The 16041-nt window shown below is 51.3% G+C and overlaps 1 protein-coding gene across 1 annotated transcript in view; it reads left to right on the forward strand.

Moving 5' to 3' along the window:
* Arfgap3 (ADP ribosylation factor GTPase activating protein 3) overlaps nt 1-15508 on the forward strand; it is a 48402-nt gene extending 32894 nt beyond the window's left edge. The window contains exons 10-16 of the mRNA XM_059246962.1: nt 2804-2932; nt 3654-3776; nt 7418-7549; nt 8752-8875; nt 9864-9954; nt 12590-12711; nt 14562-15508. Coding sequence (XP_059102945.1) covers nt 2804-2932; nt 3654-3776; nt 7418-7549; nt 8752-8875; nt 9864-9954; nt 12590-12711; nt 14562-14579 — 739 coding nt within the window. The 3' untranslated portion in view covers nt 14580-15508. The remainder of the gene's footprint in view (nt 1-2803; nt 2933-3653; nt 3777-7417; nt 7550-8751; nt 8876-9863; nt 9955-12589; nt 12712-14561) is intronic.
* The last annotated feature ends 533 nt before the right edge of the window (nt 15509-16041 follow it).

A 16041-nucleotide genomic window follows, 5' to 3' on the forward strand; every position in this document is an offset into this window, starting at 1 on the left:
CCTGTGGTGTTTTATTTCTGTGTGGACTGTCTTCTGTGGTGTCCTGTTTCTGTGTTGACTACCTCCTGTGGAGTCTTGTTTCTGTATGGACTGTCTTCCATGGAGTCTTATTTCTATGTGGACTGTCTTCTGTGGGGTCTCTTGTCTTCCTGTGTTTTTTATCTGTTTAGCTGGAATTGCCGTCCATTGTATAATGAGCAAAATAAATGACCCTGTTTTGTGAGGTTCTTTCAGGGTACACTTTAGATGACAGATGACATTGATTGAAATCCTGACCACAGTACCTGGAGCACAGGAGGCGTTCATTCAGTCAACTGGCACACAGTAGGTGCTTGGCCAGCGCGACTTGTTCCTGTTGGTGCTGGTGTTGGTTAGCTGAGTGAAACTCAGCTAAGCCCAGATGGTTTGAGATTGTTATTTCCCTGTTGAGCTCTCAGAACGCCAGGGACAGCACTGACCTGTGTAGACAGACTTTCTCTGTGACAGGTATGGAGTGTCAGACTTGAATTTCTCTTTTCATTGCTTTCTGACCAGGGCAGAAACAGGTTAGCTCAGCTGTTTGGAAGTGACTCTGCTTGTGCTGCTGGGGCTTGAAGTAAACTCAAAAGCCTGGTGAGATAAGAGCTGTGGGGTACACCCACACCCTCCTTTGTGTGCTCAGGAGGCTGGAGAAGCAGGACACAGGGAGATTAGCATGGGATGCTGGCCACACCCACCTTCCATGTGTCTGTCCTTAGGATTCATTGAAAACACATTAATGAGGGCTTGGCTTGCAGCTTGTGGGTGTAGTAGTACTTTCTTGTTGGCCTGCCAGCCTGCAATAACAACACAGAGACTTACTGTTAATTATGAAGGCTCAGCCTTAGCTTAGGCTTGTTACCAACTAGCACTTATAACTTAAGTTAACCCATATATATGTTTTTAATCTATGATCTTCCACGTGGCTCGTTACCTCATCTCCATACTGCACATCCTGCTTCCTCTGTGTCTCACTGGTGAATCTGCCTTTTCTTCTTCCCAGAGTTCTCTCTCTGCCCAGAAGTCCTGCCTATACCTCCTGCCTAGCTATTGGCCATTCAGCTTTTTATTCCACCAATCACAGCAACACGTCTTCACACAGTGTACAGCTATCCCACAACAGGGGTAGAGCCTTGGCCAGACATGCAGAGAGCCTCTGCGCAGAGGTGCATGGTGGGGAGGGAAGAATGATTGACTCGGGACCCAGTTTGGCAGCTTTGCTGCCCTTCTCCAGGACATCATGTGACTGACCGCCTGTCACTGCTGTGCAGACCTGTCTCACCCTGTCCCAGCTCTGTGTTCACCAGGGAAAAGAGGGTGAAGCCTGGAAGCTGATGTTTCCAGTGATTGTGAGTAGTTACAGTTCAAGAATCAGTGGAGAGTCAGCATGTCCTGCACAGTCACACTGTGAAGCTAAGGCCCTTTGACCTCGTCCTGGCTGGCTACGCTGGTTGCTTGTGAGCATCCTACAGCCCAGCCTTCGCAGAGCGAGAGCCCATGCTTGTGAGTGAGGAGAGCCCCTTGTCAGGAGTCCTCAGAGAGACCCTCCCGGGAGCGAGGGGAGCCCCTTGTCAGGAGTCCTCAGAGAACCCCTCCCGGGGTCTTCTAGTCCTTCCGTTCATCTCCAGGCCCTGCTGCTGCTGCAGTTTATGAGATTGTGACTTGAAAGAAAGCTGGTGTTCCCCTGTTGGTTTGCTAAGGAAGATGATAGTGAGACACCTGCCAGATCAGAGCTGACCCGAGAAACCCCTACGTCTCGTTACAAGAAGGAAAGAGCAAAAACAGGAGTAGAGTTTCCCTGGTGTGTCTCCTGCCTCCCTTGTCACAGGAGTCACCTCCGCACGGGGTTCTGATGGCTCCCTGGTGACAGGTCCCTGGCGCTGTCCAGGGCCTTGGGAGGCAGGTGGTAGGCATGTCACTTCTCACGGCACCGAGTGTCCTGCTGCTGGGGCATAGCTTTCTATATGAGCTTAGGTACAGCTTGCGCTCGTGGAAGCCTGGGAGCAAGGGCAATGTGCTCACAACTTCCAGGCCCAGTGGTACCGTCTTTAATAGAAATCGGGGTATGGCTAGGACTCATGGAATGACCTGAGTTCAATCTCCGGAACCCTTGGTGGGAGAAGAGAACTGACTCCATAAGTTGTCCTCTGACCTCCACACACATACACGCCATATACATGTGCCCTATCCCACACACAACAATAAAATGGTTTTAAAGCTAGAGACAGTGGCTGGGTGGGTAATGACCGTCCATTTCAAATGTTCTCAATAGCCTGATAAATAGAGACAGTACAGGAAATTATTTGAACTGCAGCTAATGATTTATGTATTTATGAAATCAATTTTAGATATATATTTATCTTTTTAAATTAAAAAAATTAATTGCATGTGTGCTGTCTTTCTGAATGTGAGAGTTTGCATGTTTGCATAGGTGCCTGTAGAGGTCAGAAGAGAGCGACAGATCGCCTGGAGTGACAATATTTTCATCTTAAGTGGTGCAGTAGACAAGTTTACTAACCTCACACTGTTATGTCTCAGGGACGTGTCATCAGATGTCAGTCAAAGGAAGGATCCTGGGTGGGAAGTAACCGAGGCACTCGGTGTGGTACCAGACAATCAGAAGAGCAGACTGAACTTGTATTTGTCAAGTGTGCTGCCTAGAGGAGGACAGAGTGACGCCTGAAGCTGGAGGAGGAATTTCATGTCTCCACCCTCCCTGCCTATGGTTTTAATGTAGGAGTGGGTTTTTAAAGCTGAACTAGTGAGCGTGTGCTTTTCCCAGCAGTGTCTCGTCATTACGATTGGCCTACAAGGATCTTGACATTCACATGAAGAAAGACGAAAAACTGAACCTGAGTGGCCAGAAGAAGGTGGAAGCCGAGAGGCTGGGCATGGGCTTTGGAAGCTGCCGGAGGTAGGTCCACTTGGCCGGTTCAGCCTGGCGCACTTTGCTCACAGTGAAGGGGTCCAGGGGCTCCTTTCAATCTCAGAGGCGTTTCTTTGGTGCCTTTCCCTCCTAGTTGTTTGGCTTTGCTTTGGTATTTGGTATATTATGGCTGGGGCTGGAGCTTCATGGGTAGATGTGCATAGAGCCCTGGGTTGGATCCCCAGCACCATAGAAACCAAGATTGGGGGTTCACCCAAGGTCATTCTGAGCTACAAGAGTCCCTGTCTGTCTCAAAACAAACAACAAATACAAAATAGTTGGGGGTAAAGCTGAGTACAGTGGCGCGTGCCTCTAATCCTAGCACTCAGGAGTTAAAGACAGAAAGAGCAGCAACATCAAGGCCAGCCCGGGCTATATAGCTAGTTTAAGACTAGCCTAGGCTACAATGAGACATGTGCGTGCACGCGCATGTGTGTGTGTGTGTGTGTGTGTGTGTGTGATGGCGCACATGGTTCTTGGAGAGAAGGAAATGGGTCTGAGTTTCCATGAAGTATGCACTGGAGTGGATACCCCCGACACACCCCATGATTGTGGCTGTCTTCTTCCTGGTCCTACCCTCAGAATGACTTCTAGTTCACATTGGGTTTCCCAGCCCTCCAGATCGGCTTAAAGCATTCTTTTGTTTGATAAGACAAAAGCCTTTAGGAGGCCAATGATGTAATATTTCCTCTTTTGTTCTGTCCCCAAGTGGCATCTCCCATTCTGTGACTTCAGACATGCAGACCATCGAGCAGGAGTCACCTACACTGGCAAAGCCAAGGAGGAAGTACCAAGAGGACCCAGAGGAGTCATACTTCACCTCCAGCTCCAGGTGGTCTGAGCCTAGCTGTGTCTATGAGTGCATTAGGGGCTGGCCTTAAAAGTTGTTGGTTGTTTTGTTTTGTTTTGTTTTCCTTTCCTTTTTGGGGGTCCGCCACCCATCTCCCAGATAAATCACACACAGAGGCTTATTCTTAATTATAAATGCCAGGCCTTAGTTTGGCTTGTTTCTAGCCAGCTTTTCTTAACTTTAAATTACTCTTCTACCTTTTGCCTCTGGGCTTTTTCCTTTTCTTCTGTGATCTTACTCCATGGCTAGCTGTGTAGCTGGATGGCTGGTCCCTGATGTCCTCCTCCTTCTCTGGCTACTTCTTCCTCTCCTCCCAGATAGCTCCTTCTATCAATTATTTATGTCTGCCAACCCCACCTTATCCTTTCTCCTGCCTTGCTATTGACCATTCAGCTTTTTATTAGACCATCAGGTGTTTTAGACAGGCACAGTAACACAGCTTCACAGAGTTAAACAAATGCAACATAAACAAAAGTAACACACCTTAAAATAATATTCTACAACACTTAAGAGCCAGTACAGATCAGTGCCTGGCACTGTTTGAAAGCTTTGGCTGATGCAAGTCTATGTGTAGGACCAAAGGCTGGGAAACAGTGTAAGGGGCAGTGTTTACGACTAGGAAAGTGTTTGTTGATACAGTCAGCAGCTAAGGATTAAAGTCAGAGGTAGGCGAGATGTTTCTGTGCTGAGGAGTGGAGAGAGGCGGAGTCCTGTCTTGAAGGCAAAGACTGGAGCATGCCCGGACCTTGAGCAGCTTCTGTGTTGGAACACTGGCTTCTGAGAGCTGCCAGAAGAATCCAGTGTGAAATCGCATTTGTGTGTGTATTTATTCATGAAGGCCATGACTGTTCTCTGAAGGGATCCCATGGTACTAGGACAGCCTGGTTCTGTTCTTTTGTGTCTGCTGTCTGCTGGGGTAAAACATATAACTGTCATAAGGCTGAGTGTGGTGAGGACAAGTGTCATCTTGAATAGGGCTGCCCAGAAGCTGACTTCACAGGAACTTGGCATGGCTTTGACATAACATGTAAGTTCAGAGACCCAGTAGCCTGGGTTGAGTGCTGGCTGTGCCACATAAGAACTGCATAGAAATGGCCAGGTTATTAAAATGCTCCATGCTGCAGCCTCCTCATTTGTCAGGGAAGGATCCTGGTGGTGCCTGCCCTGCAGGGTCCATAGGAAAAGCCGAGGCACTACCAACAGAGTGCATGGCTCTACTGTGACTAGTTTCTGCTGTAGCCGAGGAACTCCTCCAGAGACATGTGCTCAGCGAGTGGCCAGTTGGGCAGCTGCATTAACCACACCAAAGACCCTTTCACATCTGGAGTTGGTGAGGATGGGACACTTCCGTCAATGACAGTGCTGCCACAGTCACACAGGCTTCCTGGTGTCATGTGGCCAAAGACATGGCTGTCATAGGTAGAACAGGCGTAGGTTATGTTATCTAGAGTCAACTGTGAAGTTGTTGACTTTCCTATCCAAGCTCCTAGGTAAGCAATTGTGCAAACAGCTCTTTCCTTATTTTTAAGCACAGCTCTGAGTTACTTGAGTCCCAGTATTTTGGAAAGAGCTGGCTGCTTCATGGCTCCTTGCTGGCATAGGCAGAGACTGCCTGCCTTCCTGCCTGCCCCCTCCAGCCTCCATAGGCTTCCGCAGCATACTTGGGTCTGTCCATACTGTGCCATTTGAGAAAACCAAAATACTTGTTACACAGGAGAAATTCAAGTTTGTGCCTGACCCTGGAAAGCACACCTCAGGTCATTTCACATACAATTTTGATGAGGGCTGGGCTAGGGTCTGAGGACCCTTGCATTCTCCCCACCCGCTGTGGACTTCCCTGCTCCTTAGTGATGCCCATGGAGGGTGGTTTAGGAAACGGCAGAATTATTTTCATGGAGCACCAGTTTTGTGCTTGGATAGCAGTATTGGCGAGAGAAAGGGTTCTTTCTGGGTAAGGTCGCCTGCTAAGTAGGACCCTTCCCATCCCCACAGCCTCAGGTCATGGAGGAACTCAGGTGGGGCTTACGGGTGCCTTAGAGACTTCAGAAACAGCTCTTCTTGGCTCAGTCAGAAGGTCAGTTCTGAAGGCTCAAAGGCTTCTATGCCAGGGACCAGTCACTTAGTCTGAAACCTGGGGGCAAATGGCGTTTAGACATAGAGCAGAGAAAACTTTGATGCCATGTGGATGGTGACCTGGAGTGGATAGGCACCGGGCTGACTTCCTGTACAGGGCCTCATAGCCTGGTACTGTCTACGGTCAGGATCAACCTTTATATGTGCCTTGGAGCCTCCAGGAACCTCTCTGAATCAGAAGGTTGGGTCCCAAATGCCACTGTGGCGGGGACCAATTTCAGTTTGAAACCTGGGGGTAAGTGGTGTTTAGATGTAGAGCAGTGAGGTTTGGGTGCCATGTAGATGGTGACCCGCAGGTTATCTGGGGACAGAAACATCCCTCTAGTTCACTTGATGACCACAGTGACAGAGCAGGATTAGGGTAGGTGCTTTGGCACCAGAGGTGAGTGAACACACTCTGGAAGCCAGCATGTCAGTGCCACAGAGTGCTTTTACTGCTTCCAAATTATTCATCAGCCATTAGGACTTGCATATTATGAATTATGGAAGAGTGTTGTTTCTATTAAGCAAGGGGGACATATCCTTGCATGGCTTTTTATAGTGAATTCCATTATTTCCAAATTATAAATGATGCATTATTATAATAATGCATTCAGAATAATGAAACTGGACTGTTTGCTGAGCCCCATGGAGTCCAAACGGCCTTCGGTGGGGGGTGTGACTGACGACAGGACAGTGTGCTATTAAAGGCTTTCCCCAGGGACCTGCAGGGATGTGTTCAGAGGTGAGGATGGTGCAGTGTGAGGGCCAGCATGAAGGAAAGCTCATGGAGAAATAGGACCCAGAAATCAAAGCCCACGCTAGGTGAAGGTCAGTGATGAGGAGAGCTACTGAGTCCTGGCATGGGACTCTGCAGGCTAGCTGGCATAGTATTGCCTGTGAGTGACTAGGTATCCCCTACAGGGTGCCAGAGCACAGAGAGGCTCTTGTGAGTGAGTAAAGAATTGGGAAGACTCCACGTGTGGACTGCTCAGGGCGCCTATGCAGGTGGCATCTACTTTTACAATTTAAAGGCACCCCAATGCCTCTCCAGGCCAGATAAGAATGTCTGTGTGAGTCCAATGAGTGTGATCTCCAGAACACTGAGCGCCATTATTGAGAAGAACCTGAAAATCCCGGCCCCTCCCCATCTAGTACTGACACACACCCCCATGTACTTCTGAGGGGCCGACCAGCCTCTGGGCTTTGCCCTATGACCTCGCAGCTGTCCAAGGGGGTAGCAGTCTCAGCAGGCTGAGGCGGCAAGAGAGGAAAGGGCCCACCTCTTCCCCTAAAGCCCTCAGAGAGCAAGGTCAGCTGGAACACAGTTGCTGGGAAGACCCTCACGTCAGCTCATGTTCATTGGCCACAGCTGGTGTCATGCCTGCCCCTCATCTCAGAACATATGACTGGGAAGGGAGGTCAGGTCCCCCATACCCAGAAGCAAAAGACCCCAAAAGGAGTGAGTGTCGTAAGTACTCCCTGGTCACCGTTTCCTCCTGTTCCAACAGGTACTTTGACGACCCCATGGAGTTAAGAGGTAGTTCCTTTTCTAGCTGGGACGACAGTACGGATTCCTACTGGAAGAAGGACAGCAGCAGAGACCCTGAGCCTGCCATGAGAAGCACAGGCTCTTCAGACAGGTGGGAGCTGCAGCCTGGGGAGCCAGGTCCTCTGTCAGAGGACCAGTGGCTGAGAGCTGGGTCACCAGTGTCCTGCTGCTTTAGGAAGTGGCTGTGCATGGGGGGTGCATGCCAGAAATCTGTGGCTGATAGAAAGCAGGTGTGCGGCGATTCCCTGGGGATTCTCAGTCAACGGGTCGGGTGACCTGGCTCATGAATGAGTCACCTTCCCCCATTTGAAGACTATTTGCCAACTGTAAGAGTCCCTGTTTCCTAGGAAACAGTTCTGCAATTTGGTCTCATTTGTGTGTGTGTGTGTGTGTGTGTGTGCGCGTGTGATGCTAAGATATGTTTCTGGGTTTATGTATATGTGTATATGGGGGAGTGCTGTCTGTATGTGGGTGTGTATCCATGTGTACGTATGTGTGGTGCTAGGGATATGTGGGAGAGTGTGCACATGTGTATGAGTGTGTGGGTGCTGTCTATAGGGTGGGGAGTGTGGTGCTGGGGATTAAACCCAGCACCTGAAGCATGTTTGGCAAGCACACTACACTGAACTACACATATGCCCTTTTGGATTTAATTTTATTGTTTTATTTTGAGGCAGTGTTTTACTGTGTTACCCAGGCTAGCCTCAGACTCGAGATTCTCCTGCCTCTGTCTCAGATTTCAGCTCATGCCACCACACCTGGTACAGTTCTCAACATTTTGATTAACACACAGTCATGTCATGACCACTAAGAACAAGCTCGGGACATTCTGTTGCTCCCAAGTCCCTTGCTCTGTCCTCAGCCCCCGGCCCCTGCTATCCTGTTTTTTTTTGTTTTGTTTTGTTTTAATCTTCCCCTGTGGGAAGGTACCGCGTGGGCTGGTCGTCCTGTAACCGGCCTTGCCTCTGAACTCTGAGCTCCATGGTCGCCTGACTATAGCGGTTCAGGCTGAGGTGGTCTCCGCTCCACAGCTCTCCTGTTGAAGCACTTCCTCTACAGTTGGAAGAGGAGCTCATATTTCTTGTCCACACCAAGGAACTTTTCACGTGTAACCCGAGGTTGCCCCGGTAACTGGGATGTCCTGTACCCCATGCAATTTATCCACTGTGTGACAGACAGTGTGGGCGGTGTTGTCTAACCCGGCTGAGATGGGGGACTCCACACAAGTGGAGGTGTGAACCAGTCTGCTTCACCACCCGTGGTGTGACCAACTCTGGCTGGTTTTCCCTGTAGACCCAGTGCTCGCCGGAAGCCGGATTATGAGCCCGTTGACAATACGGATGAAGCCCAGAAGAAGTTTGGCAACGTCAAGGCCATTTCTTCAGACATGTACTTTGGAAGACAAGCCCAGGCAGATGTAAGGGTGCCGAGGGCTCCTACAGGAGCCCTGAGAACCAGGAAGGAAGCTTAGCTGTGGGGACCGTGAGAGGATGGGCTGCTGAGGGAGGAGGGACCTGGCCAGAGGCGCCCAGACAATAACGCTGGAGGCGGGACCAGAGCCCAGGCCTGCCTGAGCGCCCTGGGCAGCTGTGGAGTCAGGGACCCAGTCTCATTGCTCTCCCACCCCTCTGGGGAGAGGCCATCAGTCAGTAGCTTTTGAGCAAATTCAGGTTTGTATGTAGCAGCGATTGCCTTTGATCAGTTTAACATGGTTAAATGAAGCCTGGAAATGTGCGTGGGCGGATGCTTTATTAGCCAGCGGTCTCCTGCCTCACAAATGAGCACATTCGTCCAGGAGGGGCTAAGCCGGGGCTGAGCTCACTTCTCTCTAGTGCTCCAGTGCAGAGGGCTGGTGGGGATAGATCCGAGGAGTCGTTCCCGGGGTGCTGATTTGTCTCATAGCTGAGGCCTCATTGCCAGAGGGGCCCCAGCCCTTCAACTTGGTTTTACTTTAAATTTGATGATGGGCTGCAGTGCAGCTCTTGGAAGAGCACTTGCCTGGCATACTGGAGGCCCTAGGTTCTATTTCCAGTGCCACACGCACACACACACATACACACACACACACACACACACACACACACACACACACACACACGCACACACACAGAAATTTGAAGCCTTCAAGCTGATGGACTAGGTGGTGTGCCAAGCACCGAGGGGTTTTCCTAGAGCGGCTGAGGGCAGTGCATGAGCTCTGGCTGCCCCTCCTACTGACCACACTGACAGGGATGTGGGACACTGCCCTTCCCACCCGTGACCTACAGCATTGCAGAACACGCCCTTTATTCCATCTCCAGGGCCTGGCTGGGGGCGACATGGGAGGTAGAGAGCCAAGGGGAGCAAACCCATCCCAGTCTCTCTTCAGCAGTTCTTGGAGTCTAACTCTGCCTTTTTCTGTCTAGTTTGAGACCCGGGCACGGTTAGAGAGGCTGTCCACCAGCTCCTCCATAAGCTCCGCAGACCTTTTCGATGAGCAGAGGAAGCAGGCAGCAGGTGAGGGCTCATGGGGCTCCCCAGCACATGCGTCTCCACTGGACCTTTCCCTTCCCAGGATCCCATGCCCCATCACCCTACACCCCTGTCCCTGTGTGAGCAGTGAGGACTGAAGCTGCCATCCCGGGTGTCCCGTGAGAGGACACCACGTCATGAAGAGTATGCCCCGTCACCTGGCAGTTTAGTATCCAGAACATGGTTCCCACAGGAGGCAGGAGGCTCCTGGGAGGTGCCAGCCACTCACTAGCTGGGGTCATGGCATGGTTAGCCTCCATCTCCTGCCTGTGGAGTAGCTGGACCTGAGATATTGTGTAAGGTACCAACCAGTCAGGTTCCTGCACCCAGGAGTCACCTCCCAGACCCCTCAGCCCTCAGGACACACAGAGGCACTAAGGAGTGAGTGACTCTTTAGGGAAGATCCAGTGCAGCTTGGAAATGGTCAGGGGTCCATCTCGGCTGCCCCTTGTACATCCCTACACACAGTGGCTGCTCATCCCAGGGCTGCAGTCTACACAAGCCCCAGAGCAGGCCCTTCATTGCCCACACAGAACTATGCCTGTACCTTTACCTGTGCGCTCCCTGTCCCAGAAGGCCTGTGTGAGCACCCCACAGGCCTCCAGCAGGCCACAGTTGAGTGTGAAATGCAGCTCAAATGCAGAGGTCATTTCAGGAAAAGAACCAAGGGGAGAGAGAGGTCTCAGGAGCCAGTGGTGCAGGCTGAGCGCTCTGTACCGGTTTGCAGCGTTTCCTTCACAGCCGGACTGGCTTTGGCCTACAGAAGGCCTGAGCATTTCTGAGGGGTGACCACCCTGGCGGCCACACTGCCTTGTAGACATATGGAGTGGATGCAGCTCCAACAGAGAAGGTGTAGGGTAGTCTCAGCTGTCTGGAACATTCTGTGTGGAGGTGCATTCGGGCATATGTGGTCATTATGGCCCTGAGATACAGTGGCATTGCCAGCTTGCTGGCTTAAGTGGGGAGAGCCGTTCTAGGCTGGCATGTGCTGGCACAGGGCTGTCGGGTAGACAGCCGTGTTCAGAGAGACGCGTCTGGGGCCTGACAGGGCTGGGCAGGGCCATGGCTCCTGTGCCCATCCTTCCTGCCCACAGATACAGAGGCTGTTGTTAGTGGTCAGTCACTGCCCAGCAAGGCAGTCTGCTGCTTTTCCCCATCTGATCTTCATGCCCTGGCCTTCTGTCAGGCTGGCTTCCTGTTGTGATGTACCACACCCCTGGCACAAAGGCCCTCGGCCTCCCCTGAGGTCTCCAAGCAGGGCTTCTTCCCCAGCGGTGGGTGCAGGCTCAGCATGTTGGACATGCTGGAGCCAGTCCCAAGACTATTGGGCAGCTCAGTCCCAAGACCCAGGTTGTTGAAATATCCGCATGCTTTTAAATTCAATTTCCTGGAACATTTACTCTGAAACATTATTGTTTGTTAAACACACACACACACACAAAGAAAGAAAAAAAAAAGAAAGCTCTTTGAAGCGAACACGCCCTTCGCATTTATAGAGCTCTGACTGGCTCCAGCTTGCCTCCTGCCCCACCACAAAATGAAGGTCCATTGAACTCTGATTCTGGGGCCATAGCAATTCGGGGCCTTTGTGAGACGCTCCCTAGGGTGTCAGCCACCCCCTGACTAGAGCTGGTGGTCTGCTGTGAGCAGAGCTTGCCCCTGCTACTGAGCCCAAGTAGTTGGGGCTGTTGTCGCTGCCCATCTGGACCCCACCACCCTGAGACCCGAATTCCGGTTCCACTTAGTGGCCTCTGGTGTCAACACGGTGGCTACAGTGTCTGCCTCAGAGACGTAGTTGTTAGATTCGATGTTCTGAAAATCCTGGACTTTTCTCTCGATTTGTCTCCGTGTCTGAGAATTTGGTCCATAGTATCTCATTAAAGAAGATCCATGGCTCCCCTGGAGGGTGGGAGGGATAGAGCCCTGAGTTCCGGGTGACCCCCAGGTTCCTCTGTCTGCGGAGGTCCATGGTGCAGGCCTTTCTGTCTACATGCGTTCTGTCCACCCCTCGTCCGGCTGCCCCGTGCCCTCTCTTCTCTGCCGGAGCAGCCTCAGCACACGCCCTGGAGCCCTTGCCCTGAGGCTCATGTGCTACGTGCCTGGTCACCGACTTTCAGCCTAGCTCCTGCGGCCTCCCCAGCCCTCCCTCCCTCCAGCTGCCCTAGGCCTGTGGGGACACCTCAGGCCTCACATGCTTGTGCGTCAACCACCTCAGGAATGAGGTACCTGATGAGCTGACCGCAGCAGGCCCTGTCTTCTCTTTCTGTGCCCCTGGCCCTCGACAAAGCCCTTGTCGAAGGTTTGTTGAATGAATGAACAAGGTACCCTCCAAGCCTGCCTGCCGCCCGGCACAGGACCCACAGCCTTTCCCAGTGCCTCCAGTACCCTCTGATTCCAGTTTGAGCCTTGAGAGCCATTGTACAGAGTGCTATGTCCCCTTGCTGTGGTGGCTGAAGGAACTGTGCGGTGGGACCAGTACATCCCACCAAGCCCTGCCCCACTGCGTGATCCTCTCTCTGGACACAGCTGTTGCATGGGAGGAGGCAGGAGAGGCGGAGTGGGTTCACAGAGCTACACATGGCCTTGGTAGATGGACGAGCTGGCATCTCTCTGTGTGCAGGAAACTACAACCTCTCGAACGTGCTGCCCAATGCCCCGGACATGGCACAGTTCAAGCAAGGCGTGCGATCCGTTGCTGGAAAACTCTCTGTCTTTGCCAATGGGGTCATGACGTCCATTCAGGTGAGTGAAGCTCTGCTAGAGCTCCCAGGGGACTACTGGGCTGGAGCTGGGAGCTGGGAGCTGTGCCGCAGAATAGCCCAGACATCATGAAAGCCTGGAGCTGTGAAGTGTATTGTAATATTGCCTGTAATCTCAGCCACTGGGGCCTGAGGCAGAAAGGTTCAAGGCCTGCCTGGGCTGAGACCCCGCCTCAAGACAACATTTTCTAAGTTCTTACTGGGGAGTCTTATAATTCCCAGTAAGAAGAATGGAGAATTCTCTTTTTTTTTTATTTAGATCATTTTATTTTTTAGGTATGAATGTTTTGCCTGCATGTCTGTACATGTGTATGCATGCCTGGCCCTACAGATGGTTATGAGCTGCCATGTGGGTGCTGGAAATTGAACCCAGGTCTCCTGCATGAGCAACAAGTGCTATAAACTGCTGAGCATCTCCCAGCCCCACAGAAGAGAGAATTCTTAAGATGAAAACTATCCACCATCTCCCTGTTCTGAGATAACCCCTGTAGCGTTCTGCTGTGTTTTGTTTTAGTTCTAGACTATGTAGTCCTGGCTATCCTGGCACTGACTATGTAGACCAGGCTGGCCTCGAACTCAGAGATCCACCTGCCTCTGCCTCCCGAGCACTGGGATTAAAGGCATGCTCAGCCACGCCGGTGGCTGTGTATGTTTTTGAATGATAGGGAACCCTATTGCTGTGTGCCTGTATCTCCTTCTCTCAGTAACATGTTCTGAGCGGCTACATGGATTCTGAGGAACTACGAATTCTCTAGAAGCCATCTTCTGCGGGGTGAAAACACGCATATCTAATTTGCCTGTTCCGCACACTGGGATTGCACTGCACTTTGATCTCTTTCTGAGTCTTATTTTCATTAGTGTGTGCTCTGGCTCTGGGTTACCGAAGAACATTTTCATGATGTATAGGATTGACCGGATGCGTATTTCCTCCACACCTCTACCCTTCGCTCCTGCCCCTCAAGTTGGTCCTCATGGGCCCTAGACAGTTTTACTTCGGCTTTACACTGTGTGCACATACATGCTTTTCTGTATCTATAGAAATATTTGTCTTTCTGTGTTGGACTTAATTCACTTACTAAGGCAGAGGTGGAACCTGTTTGTTATGACAGTGAGGCCTTCCCAGAGTATGGGAATGGCTTGCTTCTGGAATCTTCTCGCTTATGTGAAGTCATTTTAGAAGGATCTTATTGGGTGAAATGAGGCCCTGAGGAGTAGACTAAGTTGGCATTACCCCGTATGGATCCGTGGAGGCTCTTAGTCTGCAGACAGACCTTGCTGTGGCCTCAATGGAAATGTGGTAAAGCCCCCCCCCATGAAGGAAGCCTAAGGCTGCAGAGGCTTGGGGCTCTCCTCCCTCAGACGGGCCCTTCATCGGGTCCTCCTGACAGGTAGTATCCCTGTTTTGTGGGTGGCCCTCTTGTTTTTAGAATACTCTCATCTTATAAGTGAAGAAGCAGAGGCAGAGACTAAGCCTCTGTAAGATGAGCAGGGACCAAAATCTAGGTTTCCGACTTCAGACAATCCCTCAGTGCTTCCCACACGCTCCCTGGACAGCTCAGGACACGGCCCTGGCCCCTGCCTTGCAATTCTTAGTACAGCCTGGGAGCTCTAGGCCTTGCGCACCTCACATAAGGTGTAATCCCAGGCAGGTCTCCAAACCCCGGTCCCCTCCTGGCAGCAGAGACCCAGCAGCAGTGCTGGCAGCGCCCATCTGCTCATGCAGAGACGCAGCCCGTGCCCAGAGCTGGATGCTCGTCACCAGCGACCGCGGCATGGGCACAGGAGGAGATAGATGGAGTGTATTGGAGTAAACGTTGGTCTGCTTCTCTCTAGGATCGCTATGGCTCTTAATCCTGGTGCCGGGCTATGTCCGACCTGGTACAACTCCACTTCAGATGGACCTGGGACCACATCCAGCTGCACTGGAGCCTTGGCTGATGTGCAGGCAGGTTCTACTAGTTGGCAAGGCCCCTGCACCCTTCTGATTCTTCACATTTCCTTCGAGGCCTCCCATTTCTATGTAGCGGAGCTTTGCTTTCGTTTCTGATTAGTGCCCTGTGTCAGTCAGCATGCCCTTGCTTTATCTTTGTGGAATCTTTAGTTCTGAGAGCTGGAAACCTGAGCTGCCAGCTCCTCCCACCTCTCCCTGGCCTGGGAGCCTTCACCTGCGGCCAGGAGAGTCTCCATGGACTGTGGGCTCAGGGCTGCCAGAACGAGCTGGTGCTGGATGGGCCAGGGAAATAAAGCCACAGCACACACTTCTCTCTGCAAAGGAGCAAACAACCAAAACAAGATCAGAAGTGCCCGGCCTCTCCCTGACAGATTGCTTCCTGGGTGCCCCCACACAATGAGGAGATTTCAAACAACACTTCAAGCCATCTGTCACTTTGTAAATTAATTTGTACATTCTCTACACTTAAAAATGTTCCCCAGTCAGTTCTTTTAACAAACCTGAGCTTCCATGGTGCCAAGGGAGTTCATTTCGATTTGGTGACAGGTGTTGCAGGGCCAGCTGAGGGCTCCCAAGTGCACCTAGAAATCAGCAGAGTGCAGGAGCTCCAGCTGAGTGGGGCGGCCATGTGGCTTCTGGATGAAACTCAGATTCGGGGAAATGGCGATTATAATTGGGTGGTTTTGTTAATATTTTTTATCTTGACCTTGATGTTCCAAAAGTCATAGGATAGATGTAAATCGATAAAGTTGTTTGGCTGTGTTTTAGACAGCACCAGAATATATTGTTCAGCACAGTAAAATATATTTGAAATTTGATGAACCAAAAATGTGATTCAGATGACTATTTTGTGAATCTTTCTTAAAAGATCCAATTTGTAGACTTCTAAATGTAACGGACGGCACAGCAGACTGTTCTGTGCTCTCTCCTCACCAGAGCTCCAATGACTCATTGTAAACTGGGCATCGGATGACTCCAGCACCCGCCATGCCCCTGTTATGGCTGGGGCTGACGGATGTCAGTGTCACAGCACAGTGGCCGGTGGGTGCCTCTGGGAGGGGAACGGGCTTCCACACACGGGAGCGTGGCGTGACAGCACACACCTGCAGCTGCAGCACACGGATCGTACTGTAGGGTGAATGACAGGATCGGGGTACCCTCAGGGTGGGTTTTCCCAGAGGCCTTGATTACTGACGTGCAGGGAAGGGGTGCTGATGGTGTGTCACCCTCTTTTCTATTGATTGTTTTGGTCTTGGGGTGGGAACCAGGGCCTTGAATACACTGAGTACTGAGAACTCAGTCCATCATTTGACAGGAATGTCTGAGGACCAGCCGTCCATGAGGAATACTGTAGCTGTCACC

This window comes from Peromyscus eremicus, chromosome 20, assembly GCF_949786415.1.
Source record: "Peromyscus eremicus chromosome 20, PerEre_H2_v1, whole genome shotgun sequence".
Classification (NCBI taxonomy): Eukaryota; Metazoa; Chordata; class Mammalia; order Rodentia; family Cricetidae; genus Peromyscus; species Peromyscus eremicus.